At 39.9% G+C, this 14,086-nt stretch overlaps 1 protein-coding gene and 1 long non-coding RNA gene across 2 annotated transcripts in view; one reads left to right on the top strand and one right to left on the bottom strand.

Moving 5' to 3' along the window:
- LOC139748983 (uncharacterized) overlaps nucleotides 1-14,086 on the top strand; it is an 84,519-nt gene that overhangs the window by 18,756 nt on the left and 51,677 nt on the right. The window contains exon 2 of the long non-coding RNA XR_011712856.1: nucleotides 3,457-3,579. This is a non-coding gene — a long non-coding RNA (uncharacterized lncRNA). The remainder of the gene's footprint in view (nucleotides 1-3,456; nucleotides 3,580-14,086) is intronic.
- LOC139748981 (uncharacterized) overlaps nucleotides 980-14,086 on the bottom strand; it is a 173,269-nt gene continuing 160,162 nt past the window's right edge. The window contains exons 9-10 of the mRNA XM_071662332.1: nucleotides 11,824-11,994; nucleotides 980-3,651 (exon numbers count right to left, since the gene is read on the bottom strand). Coding sequence (XP_071518433.1) covers nucleotides 3,517-3,651; nucleotides 11,824-11,994 — 306 coding nt within the window. The 3' untranslated portion in view covers nucleotides 980-3,516. The remainder of the gene's footprint in view (nucleotides 3,652-11,823; nucleotides 11,995-14,086) is intronic.

Below are 14,086 nucleotides of genomic sequence, written 5' to 3'. Positions count from 1 at the left end.
AAAAAGTACAGAATCCAAAACATAGTCCCAGGCATTTTAGATAGGGGATACTTAACATGTAGTAGTCCCAATGATGTTGTATTGATGCAGGGCATAGGGTGTTGGATCTGCGTTGGAGGGTGGATGTGTTGGGAATGAAATGATTTAGGACAATATGTGGAGTGAGGTGGTTTGATTCCATAATAAAAGGGTAAGAGAGAGGTTTGGTAATAAGAAGAGTGTGGTTGAGAGAGCTGGAGAGGGTGTGCTGAAATGGTCTGTACATATGGAAGGTTTGTGTTAAAAGTGGAGGGGATGAGGTGAAAGGAAAGACCAAATGGGAGATGAAAGGATGGAATGAAAAAGATTTTGAGGGACCAGGACCTGAAGATGCAGGAGGTTGTAAGGTGTGCATAGGATGGAGTGAATTGGTATGCTGTGGTGCACAAGGGGTGATGTGCTGTCAATGGATTGAAGTGGGTGGAAGAAACCATGGAAAGGTCTGTGGTTCTCAGCTGTGGATGGGGGCAGTGGTTTTAGTGCAATGCACATGACAGCTAGTGAATGGATGCGAGTGAAAGTGGCCTTTCTTCATCTGTTCTTTGTGCTACCTCGCATATGTGGGAAACAGAAAGATATGAAAGAAAAAGATTACATGCATAAAATATCAACAAAACCAATCAAATCCTCATCACACTCACCTGTTACCCAAAATATACCATAATATTGTTCATCTGCTGAGGATTGTGCTGTCAATTATTTGTTGAATTTTGGTGTTACATTGCTGGTGCATTTTCATTTGTGTGACTGGTATATTTCAACTAGATTACTGAAAATTAAGATAAATCTTTACTGTTAGGGAGTTAAGGTGAGGTTTCCATAGGTTCTAATGATTTGTTTTTATGAATATGACCTTTACCTTCATATTTTCCTGGACATACTACTGTCACATTCAGTACTGTTCATTGAAATGTGAAAATTCCAAATCATGCTCCAAGGATTTTTTAGTGATCTTATTTTACTATATAAAGTCTCTCAAACAAAAGATGCCATTTCCCAAAGCTAGTTTTGATGGAGGTAAACAGATAAATTACCAATATATAAAAGTGGCTGTTTTATGAGCTATGTATGATTCTAAGAAGTGATACAGACAAGTACTGATTCTGTCACATAAACTTCGGAACTTTAGATGTTGCTGTACCACCTAAACAGAGCAACCTACTAGAGATTATGTATGTACCTTTACTTCAATAGTAGACAACCAGTCCCCAAGTAGAAACAAAATATTTATGCCTACTTCATTTTCCATCTTTAAACATTGCATATATCACATCATTAAGAATTCTTCAAAAGATAAGATGGGAGAGTAATAAAACTATTGAAAGCCTAGGAAGAGTTTGCCTAGTTTTCAACTGAATTTCTGTATTGTCTGTAAAGTACCAATAAAGTACCCTGTAAACTATGTTTCTGCCAAGTTGATCACTCCTTTACATAGTGCTTAAACTGTTAATATCTAAACATAGCAAGAAAGTTTTCTAGGCATAAGACGATTGCAATGCTACAGAGCACCTTTTTTTCTGCTTTTGCTGTGGTTAAATAATGAAAGCCATAAACAACCAAATGCTCATACCAAAAAAAAGCAGAATATCAAGTTCATAGTGTATATGATAAATGTGACTTACTTGTCACACACCAGAGGATGAACAGCCATGTAAGTAACGAAAAAATAAGCCAATCTTGTAGGCAAGTATGGCAGGGCAATATAGTCACTACTGCTCATACACTCGCATCTAGTTCCTTAAGAATGGCTAACAGAATTCTTTGCCAGAGACTTAGCCACATTTACACAGTCAATACACGAACAGTGAATGCCACTAAAAATAAGAATTTACATTATAAATAATATTAGGATTCTATACATATGACTAACAACTAAGAGTACCAAAATCTAGTTCAGTCTGCCTAGCAGACAGTATATATGTTAATAATATAGATTTAATGGAATGTCCAACATATAATGGAATGAACAGCATAAAAGTGTGACTGCTTAGCAACTTATCAATAATGATATACTAGGGTGTCAAGAATGTTTTTTATGGATATAAAAAAGAATGATTGTGTAACTATCATCTAGAACAGTTAGCTCTTCATAATGGAATCTTGTTTAAATTTTTTGATAATTGAAGCACTGTGGTTCTAAAATCAGTGCTTAAAGGTCTTCAGAATATGAAAACCTTTTCAAGTAAAATATGTATGCTACAAAACACAAAGACTTTCAGCAATACCTTCAAAAAAGCTGATATCAGATACACAAAACACCCCTTACAATATTTCAAAAAATGTATCACAGTTTGTTTCACTTGGAAACTCGTTTAATTAATCTAGAAGGACAAGTTACCCTATTGAGTGCTTAACCTGGTACAGCGTTAAAGTTTCAGCTTCATTTAATGGAACCCGATTATGATTACATTGCACATTTATTTCAAAAGCTATGCTACCAACTTCTACTACTGTACTTTTCTTTGTACGCTGTACATTACTGTTTGCCTGTCATATAAAGATTTCAGACAGAAGAGTACAATAAGTATAAAAGTTTGACCCTGTAAGAAATGTTAAAAAATTGTGCAGTTTTTTGTGTGCAGTAATATATGTAGAGATGATTACGGTATCAATTATTACATCTGAGACTTACATGAGTAAAGATATTACTAGAAGTACAACATTTGACATAACTAACTGAAGTTACAGCCAAAGTTTCTCTGCGATGATAATCATGGAAAATATCACACCTTCGACAGTGTGGGCAACAAATCAAGTTCCCAAAAGGAGACAGGATCGTGTTCACTTAGAGCTGGAGAAGAAGTCTTTTCACAAAATCAAAGATCAAAACAGGAAATTGTTGGTAGTTGATGTAGGTGATTACTGTTGTTTTAGTATAATGTACTGACAAGTACATAACACTGATGGAAGACAACAGAATAACACGTGAAATTAATCTTTAAAATTCTTAGCATGTTTTAAATCAGAACAGAATCATGACAGCTGTCATATGAGATTACATAGTTACTACTTGGATGAGTATGTTAAGGAGCAGTAAGAAAACTGAACACGATCTGTTAAGGCCATCTAGATTCAGTAGAACTTACAGCTTCTCTCCACAGATCATCAAAAATTATAGACTCTGTTAAACTTAACAGCTATATAAAAACATTTCCTGAATGTGGAGGGACAGAGGTTGTAAGCCCTTCTGGAGGCTTCAGTCAACATCATTGGCAAGAAATGTTAGATGCTGACAGTTATCTGGGTCCTTGGGAATTACATGTAGATACATTTGTCTGTCACTCTAAATTTAGAGGCAAACAGATGAATCTTTATTGCTCTAAACAACAAATAACTGATTTATGGTTATTACCTTAACCATACTAAGGATTAAATGTCATCTTAATAGCAACATCTAATAAGTTCATGTATCCTCAGGACTCCAGGAGGTGCCCCTGTCTAGAAGTCCTCAATGTCTTCCTCTTGAGAATCCTCATGTCAGAAGTTGGTATCTGGACGGCGTTTGGCATATGTTGCAGAAGAACCATAAGGACCAGACCAGTCAGTACGCCAAGAATCATAGATGTTTATATTGTAGTTAGGATTGTATCCTTTCCCTCTGCTTGATGGTGGCTGAAAACAGACATCAAGGTCAAATTTCAACCATCACATTATCTATCAATAGCTAAGTATGGTAAAAAATAAAATATATGTCTGTACCTTTCTGTTCCCTAATGTAGTAGATACAACACTGTTGTTGTCAATATGACACTATTATTATTTTATTATTTTGCTTTGTCGCTGTCTCCCACGTTAGCAAGGTAGCGCAAGGAAAAAGACGAAAGAATGGCCCAACCCACCCACATACACAGGTATATACATACAAGTCCACACACACACACATATACATACCTATACATCTCAACGTATACATATATATATACACACACAGGAGTTGTGGGAGTATGTGATAGAATGTAAGAAAGTAAATTCTCGATTAATATGGGTAAAATTGAAAGTTGATGGAGAGAGGTGGGTGATTATTGGTGCATATGCACCTGGGCATGAGAAGAAAGATCATGAGAGGCAAGTGTTTTGGGAGCAGCTAAATGAGTGTGTTAGCGGTTTTGATACACGAGACCGGGTTATAGTGATGGGTGATTTGAATGCAAAGGTGAGTAATGTGGCAGTTGAGGGAATAATTGGTGTGCATGGGGTGTTCAGTGTTGTAAATGGAAATGGTGAGGAGCTTGTAGATTTATGTGCTGAAAAAGGACTGATGATTGGGAATACCTGGTTTAAAAAGCGAGATATACATAAGTATACTTATGTAAGTAGGAGAGATGGCCAGAGAGCGTTATTGGATTACGTGTTAATTGACAGGCGTGCGAAAGAGAGACTTTTGGATGTCAATGTGCTGAGAGGTGCAACTGGAGGGATGTCTGATCATTATCTTGTGGAGGCTAAGGTGAAGATTAGTATGGGTTTTCAGAAAAGAAGAGTGAATGTTGGGGTGAAGAAGGTGGTGAGAGTAAGTGAGCTTGGGAAGGAGACCTGTGTGAGGAAGTATCAGGAGAGACTGTGTACAGAATGGAAAAAGGTGAGAACAATGGAAGTAAGGGGAGTGGGGGAGGAATGGGATGTATTTAGGGAATCAGTGATGGATTGCGCAAAAGATGCTTGTGGCATGAGAAGAGTGGGAGGTGGGCTGTTTAGAAAGGGAAGTGAGTGGTGGGATGAAGAAGTAAGAGTATTAGTGAAAGAGAAGAGAGAGGCATTTGGACGATTTTTGCAGGGAAAAAATGCAATTGAGTGGGAGAAGTATAAAAGAAAGAGACAGGAGGTCAAGAGAAAGGTGCAAGAGGTGAAAAAAAGGGCAAATGAGAGTTGGGGTGAGAGACTATCAGTAAATTTTAGGGAGAATAAAAAGATGTTCTGGAAGGAGGTAAATAGGGTGCGTAAGACAAGGGAGCAAATGGGAACTTCAGTGAAGAGCGTAAATGGGGAGGTGATAACAAGTAGTGGTGATGTGAGAAGGAGATGGAATGAGTATTTTGAAGGTTTGTTGAATGTGTCTGATGACAGAGTGGCAGATATAGGGTGTTTGGGTCGAGATGGTGTGCAAAGTGAGAGGGTTAGGGAAAATGATTTGGTAAACAGAGAAGAGGTAGTAAAAGCTTTGCAGAAGATGAAAGCCGGCAAGGCAGCAGGTTTGGATGGTATTGCAGTGGAATTTATTAAAAAAGGGGGTGACTGTATTGTTGACTGGTTGGTAAGGTTATTTAATGTATGTATGACTCATGGTGAGGTGCCTGAGGATTGGCGGAATGCGTGCATAGTGCCATTGTACAAAGGCAAAGGGGATAAGAGTGAGTGCTCAAATTACAGAGGTATAAGTTTGTTGAGTATTCCTGGTAAATTATATGGGAGGGTATTGATTGAGAGGGTGAAGGCAGGTACAGAGCATCAGATTGGGGAAGAGCAGTGTGGTTTCAGAAGTGGTAGAGGATGTGTGGATCAGGTGTTTGCTTTGAAGAATGTATGTGAGAAATACTTAGAAAAGCAAATGGATTTGTATGTAGCATTTATGGATCTGGAGAAGGCATATGATAGAGTTGATAGAGATGCTCTGTGGAAGGTATTAAGAATATATGGTGTGGGAGGCAAGTTGTTAGAAGCAGTGAAAAGTTTTTATCGAGGATGTAAGGCATGTGTACGTGTAGGAAGAGAGGAAAGTGATTGGTTCTCAGTGAATGTAGGTTTGCGGCAGGGGTGTGTGATGTCTCCATGGTTGTTTAATTTGTTTATGGATGGGGTTGTTAGGGAGGTAAATGCAAGAGTCTTGGAAAGAGGGGCAAGTATGAAGGCAAGTATGAAGGTAGCGCAAGGAAACAGACGAAAGAAATGGCCCAACCCCCCCCATACACATGTATATACATATGTCCACACACGCAAATATACATACCTACACAGCTTTCCATGGTTTACCCCAGACGCTTCACATGCCTTGATTCAATCCACTGACAGCACGTCAACCCCGGTATACCACATCGCTCCAATTCACTCTATTCCTTGCCCTCCTTTCACCCTCCTGCATGTTCAGGCCCCGATCACACAAAATCTTTTTCACTCCATCTTTCCACCTCCAATTTGGTCTCCCTCTTCTCCTCGTTCCCTCCACCTCCGACACATATATCCTCTTGGTCAATCTTTCCTCACTCATTCTCTCCATGTGCCCAAACCACTTCAAAACACCCTCTTCTGCTCTCTCATCCACGCTCTTTTTATTTCCACACATCTCTCTTACCCTTACGTTACTCACTCGATCAAACCACCTCACACCACACATTGTCCTCAAACATCTCATTTCCAGCACATCCATCCTCCTGCACACAACTCTATCCATAGCCCACGCCTCACAACCATACAACATTGTTGGAACCACTATTCCTTCAAACATACCCATTTTTGCTTTCCGAGATAATGTTCTCGACCTCCACACATTCTTCAAGGCTCCCAGAATTTTTGCCCCCTCCCCCACCCTATGATCCACTTCCGCTTCCATGGTTCCATCCGCTGCCAGATCCACTCCCAGATATCTAAAACACTTCACTTCCTCCAGTTTTTCTCCACTCAAACTCACCTCCCAATTGACTTGACCCTCAACCCTACTGTACCTAATAACCTTGCTCTTATTCACATTTACTCTTAACTTTCTTCTTCCACACACTTTACCAAACTCAGTCACCAGCTTCTGCAGTTTCTCACATGAATCAGCCACCAGCGCTGTATCATCAGCGAACAACAACTGACTCACTTCCCAAGCTCTCTCATCCCCAACAGACTTCATACTTGCCCCTCTTTCCAAAACTCTTGCATTTACCTCCCTAACAACCCCGTCCATAAACAAATTAAACAACCATGGAGACATCACACACCCCTGCCGCAAACCTACATTCACTGAGAACCAATCACTTTCCTCTCTTCCTACACGTACACATGCCTTACATCCTCGATAAAAACTTTTCACTGCTTCTAACAACTTTCCTCCCACATCATATATTCTTAATACCTTCCACAGAGCATCTCTATCAACTCTATCATATGCCTTCTCCAGATCCATAAATGCTACATACAAATCCATTTGCTTTTCTAAGTATTTCTCACATACATTCTTCAAAGCAAACACCTGATCCACACACCCTCTACCACTTCTGAAACCACACTGCTCTTCCCCAATCTGATGCTCTGTACATGCCTTCACCCTCTCAATCAATACCCTCCCATATAATTTACCAGGAATACTCAACAAACTTATACCTCTGTAATTTGAGCACTCACTCTTATCCCCTTTGCCTTTATACAATGGCACTATGCACGCATTCCGCCAATCCTCAGGCACCTCACCATGAGTCATACATACATTAAATAACCTTACCAACCAGTCAACAATACAGTCACCCCCTTTTTTAATAAATTCCACTGCAATACCATCCAAACCTGCTGCCTTGCCGGCTTTCATCTTCCGCAAAGCTTTCACAACCTCTTCTCTGTTTACCAAATCATTTTCCCTAACCCTCTCACTTTGCACACCACCTCGACCAAAACACCCTATATCTGCCACTCTATCATCAAACACATTCAACAAACCTTCAAAATACTCACTCCATCTCCTTCTCACATCACCACTACTTGTTATCACCTCCCCATTTGCGCCCTTCACTGAAGTTCCCATTTGCTCCCTTGTCTTACGCACTTTATTTACCTCCTTCCAGAACATCTTTTTATTCTCCCTAAAATTTAATGATACTCTCTCACCCCAACTCTCATTTGCCCTTTTTTTCACCTCTTGCACCTTTCTCTTGACCTCCTGTCTCTTTCTTTTATACATCTCCCACTCAATTGCATTTTTTCCCTGCAAAAATCGTCCAAATGCCTCTCTCTTCTCTTTCTCTAATACTCTTACTTCTTCATCCCACCACTCACTACCCTTTCTAATCAACCCACCTTCCACTCTTCTCATGCCACAATCATCTTTTGCGCAATCCATCACCGATTCCCTAAATACATCCCATTCCTCCCCCACTCCCCTTACTTCCATTGTTCTCACCTTTTTCCATTCTGTACTCAGTCTCTCCTGGTACTTCCTCACACAGGTCTCCTTCCCAAGCTCACATACTCTCACCACCCTCTTCACCCCAACATTCACTCTTCTTTTCTGAAAACCCATACAAATCTTCACCTTAGCCTCCACAAGATAATGATCAGACATCCCTCCAGTTGCACCTCTCAGCACATTAACATCCAAAAGTCTCTCTTTCGCACGCCTGTCAATTAACACGTAATCCAATAACGCTCTCTGGCCATCTCTCCTACTTACATAAGTATATTTATGTATATCTCGCTTTTTAAACCAGGTATTCCCAATCATCAGTCCTTTTTCAGCACATAAATCTACAAGCTCTTCACCATTTCCATTTACAACACTGAACACATGTATACCAATTATTCCCTCAACTGCCACATTACTCACCTTTGCATTCAAATCACCCATCACTATAACCCGGTCTCGTGCATCAAAACCACTAACACACTCATTCAGCTGCTCCCAAAACACTTGCCTCTCATGATCTTTCTTCTCATGCCCAGGTGCATATGCACCAATAATCACCCACCTCTCTCCATCAACTTTCAGTTTTACCCATATTAATCGAGAATTTACTTTCTTACATTCTATCACATACTCCCACAACTCCTGTTTCAGGAGTATTGCTACTCCTTCCCTTGCTCTTGTCCTCTCACTAACCCCTGACATTACTCCCCAGACATTCCCAAACCACTCTTCCCCTTTACCCTTGAGCCTCGTTTCACTCGGAGCCAAAACATCCAGGTTCCTTTCCTCAAACATACTACCTATCTCTCCTTTTTTCACATCTTGGTTACATCCACACACACACATATATATATATATATTATATTTATTATACTTTGTCGCTGTCTCCCGCGTTTGCGAGGTAGCGCAAGGAAACAGACGAAAGAAATGGCCCAACCCCCCCCCATACACATGTATATACATACGTCCACACACGCAAATATACATACCTACACAGCTTTCCATGGTTTACCCCAGACGCTTCACATGCCTTGATTCAATCCACTGACAGCACGTCAACCCCGGTATACCACATCGCTCCAATTCACTCTATTCCTTGCCCTCCTTTCACCCTTTTCTTAATTATTACTTTATCAGTATGCTCTTTTTTCTTTATCCTTTCATAGTTTTCCATTTCTATATTACCCCAGCAAGTAAACCTTTTTTGTTCTCATAATCCCGTCTCACATTTCATGATTTACCATTCTGTCTAATCTTATATCATTCAAACAAAAAATAAATTTCATATGCTGGCATACCTTTAATCAACCTGCTATTCCATATTCTTACTGCACAGAAATGCAGTTGGAGTTATCAGTTACTTCATCTAAACTGCAAGTTACCAATTTATTTATTCATGCATACACCCAAGGGGCCATCATCCACTGTACAGCATATGGCTTCTGTAGAACCTTCCCCAACACATAAAGAATACTTTAACAGGAGAGTGAAGTTTAATGTTAAGGTTAATGATCTGGAGCAAATTATCTCCCATCCTACCCATATTCCTTACCACTATGACCACTCTCCTTATATTCTGGATCAGCTTTTCACCTAGTGCTTTACCTACCCAATCTCGCTCCCAATTGCTTCATCTGACCACACTCTCATAAATGTATCCACTCAGATGGCACCTTCCCTTTCAGCAACCCCTTCTAAACATAAATATTGGCAACTCAACAAAGCTGACTGGATTAATTTACAAAAATTCTATCCTACCTTTCCTTGGGTAGGTTATCTCTTATGTGGCAATGCTTCTGTCCCCACCAAATGCATAGAAGTTGCTGTTGTAGAAATGGAAGCATATAACCTCTTCCTGCAAGATGACCACTTCTTCCAATTCATAGTTTAACTGTTCCTATTCTCGGACCATTCAGGCTAGGGATCAGGCACATTGGGCTTGGAGAACTCTTTGTCCTCAACATTTATCACTGCCCATAACCACTGCAGGTAAGTTGTCCATGAGGTAAATTGTTCCTTTATTAAAACCTCTCCGCATCCTCCACTGATAGGTCTTTCTGGTCCAAAGCTAAGGGCATCACTAATAACTTTTGCTCTACCTTTCCTTCTATTCTGATGGTACCATAGCTCTCTCTCCCACTGATAAAGCAAATCTCGTTGATTTTCGTTTTCCCTCTAACTCTACCTTGCATGACTCTAACATTCATACATAACATAATGTTTCACTTAACAATCCTCTGCCCTCCCTGTCATCTCTTTTTAGATTATCTAAAAAGCACTTCACTCTCTGGAAACAAGCAAGGCACATGGGCCTGAAGGCATTCATTCCTGTGCATTGAAAGAGTGTGCCACCGAACTTGCACCTGTGCTCATTCATCTGTTCCATTCCTGTTTAAAAACAAGAACTTTACCATCTTCTAGGTAGCATACATCAGTACCTCCCATCCTACAGAAGTATCTAAGAAGAGACCCAGCTGTCCCTGTTAGCATGGAAGGTACTTAATTATGCTGCGCATTGAGGCGCCCCAGAAACAAGGGAAAGCCAGCAACCAAAACAGCATCTTTGATCAACAGGAGGATATGCACCGCCCAGTGTGAATAGGGACAATCATTGTATGGATTCGGCCACAGGATGAAAATCTTACATGTGATAACTGATATGTTAAATAATTAATAGTTATTTATCTATACCTGAAGCCTGTTCCCTATGGGAACCCCCATCAAGGGGGTGGTCACAACAAAAGAGTCTCCACTTATCAGTCCTTACATACCTCTCATGCATACACTATTTCATGCATTCTTCCACCAAGGTGGTATTCCTCTAACACCAACCACTTTAATTGTATTATCATGTACTTGTCTTGTAAACTCGCATTCTATCACTCCATTATTCATTCCCTTTGCATTCCCTGCCATACCACATCTCTCATGCACCCCTTCATTTCATTCTTCATTCCATTTAGTCATGCCACAACTCCTCTCAAATAGCCCATTCTCACAGCCAGGATTCTTGACCTCTGTAACTCATTCCATGTACATGTTTCGGTTGCATAGGTCAGGGTTGGGAGGACTACCAGGTCACCTCTCACTCTTCTAAGGTAAGAAATCTGAGACCTCTAGCCATACCATTTAACTCGCCTCTTAATTCTGGTGTGCAAATTTTTGTTAGTATGTGTGCGTGTAGCACTGGGAATGAGAAGCCCTCTAGCTGTGCTTGGACTGTGACCTCAGTCTGATCTGTTCTGCTTTGCTTCTAACCAGGAAGTGATCTCAAGCTGCCCCATTTAACCTTTTTCCTTGCCTACTTCATTCACAACTTGTGCTAGATTACCATCTCTGATTCCCTGTTTACATGTAATAAGTACTGATTTTCAGGTGAGTTAACTGGGGTTGTACTTTCCATACTGTGTGAGATTCCAAATTGAGGCTCTGTTGCACTGCAAGTCTGAGTTGTTGAAACTAATCTCCTTGCCTGTGATATTTTTTTAGGATAGTGCATTACATATGTATTTGCACAAATTGTAAAAAACAGATAGTATTAATAGGCTAAATATAAAAATGGAAAAATTGTGAAGCACCTTTCTACTCATGTATGATCAAAAAAGTTTTATTTTGATAACATATTCTCCAGGGAGGAATTTATTATGTGGTATAGTAGAGAATCACTTTTCATAAAAGATATAAACCCATACCTTCATAGCTCTTCTGTCACTTATTTTTTCATTCCATATAGCATCCATATCATAGAGTCCATCCATGGCAAAATTGTCGACACCAGCCAAATGTGCCTTATTCAGTTCATTAAGCATTTCTGCAGTAAGAGGAACATCATGGCGTTTCTTGACACGAGCACGGTTCACCAGCTGTAATGAACACAAATTAGTATTTTAAACATGCAATTTAGTCATGTATGGAAGCTCTGATATCTTAGTTAACTGGGTAGAAACTGGAGATATGGCTGAAAATCTGACTTAACAAAACCAAACATGCAAAAAATGAGGAAGACTGAATGGCATTATCCACAAAATACTCATTACACGAAAGAAATACGAAAGAAAGCAAATGGCAACAGACCTTTGGGTCCTTTTAGGGCTGTTTGTGATAGTTAAAGAAATAAGAAGCACAAAGATTAATGTGGTAATGGAAGTAAAGCAACTGAATAACTTACAAAGAAGGACTGGTAAACTTCATATGTAACTAGCAGATTCTGGCCCTCTGCTTGCTCCAAAGGTGGGCTGAGAGAATGGTGGAATGGCCTTGTTCAATGGTAAAACCATTTACTCCCACCATTTTTTCTCTCCAAATCTCCCATATTACCAGCACAACCTTCCCATTGAACAATACTGTATTTTCCAAAAAAATATATCACCCCAGCTGCCAACATTTACTATCTTGCCCCCCAAAATTGATGAATTATTGGTAACTGTTTGGAGGTTAGCCATCATGTCTGGCAACTTCCTTGGCATGTGTTCAGAGAGAAGACAGACAGATGACCAGTTTTTAACTGTGTAGTAATTTTTTTTTCATACTTTTTTGCCATTTTCTGCATTAGCAAGGTAGGACCAGGAAACAGGTGAAGAAAGGAACATCCACTTACAAACATCCACACATATACAGGAATCAGCACTGCATATACAGGAATCCCCCTGCATCAGCGAGGTAGCGACAGAATACAGACAAAAAAGGCCACATTCATTCACATTCAGTCTTTACTTGTAATGTGTAATGCACTGAAACCACAGCTCCCTGTCCACATCCAGGCCCCACGGACCTTTCCATGGTTTATCCCAGACGTTTCACATCCCCTGGTTCATTCCACTGACTGCACGTCTATCCCAGTATACAAAATCTTTCCAGTTCACTCTATTCCTTGCACACCTCTCACCCTCCTGCATATTCAGGCCCCAATCACTCAAAATCTTTTTCACTCCATCCTTCCACCTCCAATTTGGTCTCCTGCTTCTCCTTATTCCCTCCACCTCTGACACATATATCCTCTTTGTCAATCTTTCCTCACTCATTCTCTCCCATGTGTCCAAACCATTTCAACACACCCTCTTCTGCTCCCTCATCCACACTCTCTTTATTACCACCCATCTCTCTTACCCTTTCATTACTTATACATACAAATACATATACATGCACATACATACAAGTGTGTACATTTATACTTGCTCACCATCATCCATTCCTGGTACCACCCACCCCACAGGAAACAGCAAAAATGCACAAAAAAAAAGAAAAATGATGATATGTTTCATTCTCCTCTCCTCACGCTCAACAGCCGCCTGCTGTGAGGTAGTGCCAGGAAACAGACAAAGAAAGGCCACATCCACTCACATCAACACACAGGCTGTCATGTGTATTGCACTGAAACTGCAGCTCCCTATCCACATCCAGTGTAATATTTTTGTGAAAGCATATAACCCTAACATCCAGGAAATTATGTCCTACCAAGGAAGTGGATAAATTATTGCCAGCTATATATGGGAGATAGTTGTCATGAGTTTAGCAATTTCCTCATTGTGTCTACAAACAAACAGAACTGCCTCTTTTACAGTGTAAAGTATAGAGACACAATAATGTGTCGTGGAATTATTTGTTAAATATTCATCATATCCATGGTGGTGTTTTCAACTATCCTTTTTGATAGATAATTACATGTAACAGTCTCACTGAAGAAAAACTACTTTCTCTTACCCAAAGTAAAATGCTTGCCTACAAGTTTGTATCCGTTGCTACATGTAAAATCAAATTAGCTTATTTTGTTACATAGCCTCTGATACTTTTAAAGTTTTGTGTTTCAAATGATGTCTGAACCATCTTTTTCTAAACTGAATAAGTTTAAGTCTTCTAGCTTCTTTTTAAGTATAGAAATCATATTGGTAGCTTGCCATTGTACTTTCTCTGATCTGTCGATGTCTATTTTCAATCAGGGTGACCGAAACTAAACAC

Source organism: Panulirus ornatus, chromosome 6 (assembly GCF_036320965.1).
Source record: "Panulirus ornatus isolate Po-2019 chromosome 6, ASM3632096v1, whole genome shotgun sequence".
NCBI classification, from domain to species: domain Eukaryota; kingdom Metazoa; phylum Arthropoda; class Malacostraca; order Decapoda; family Palinuridae; genus Panulirus; species Panulirus ornatus.
This window is presented reverse-complemented; position numbering and strand designations above follow the sequence as displayed.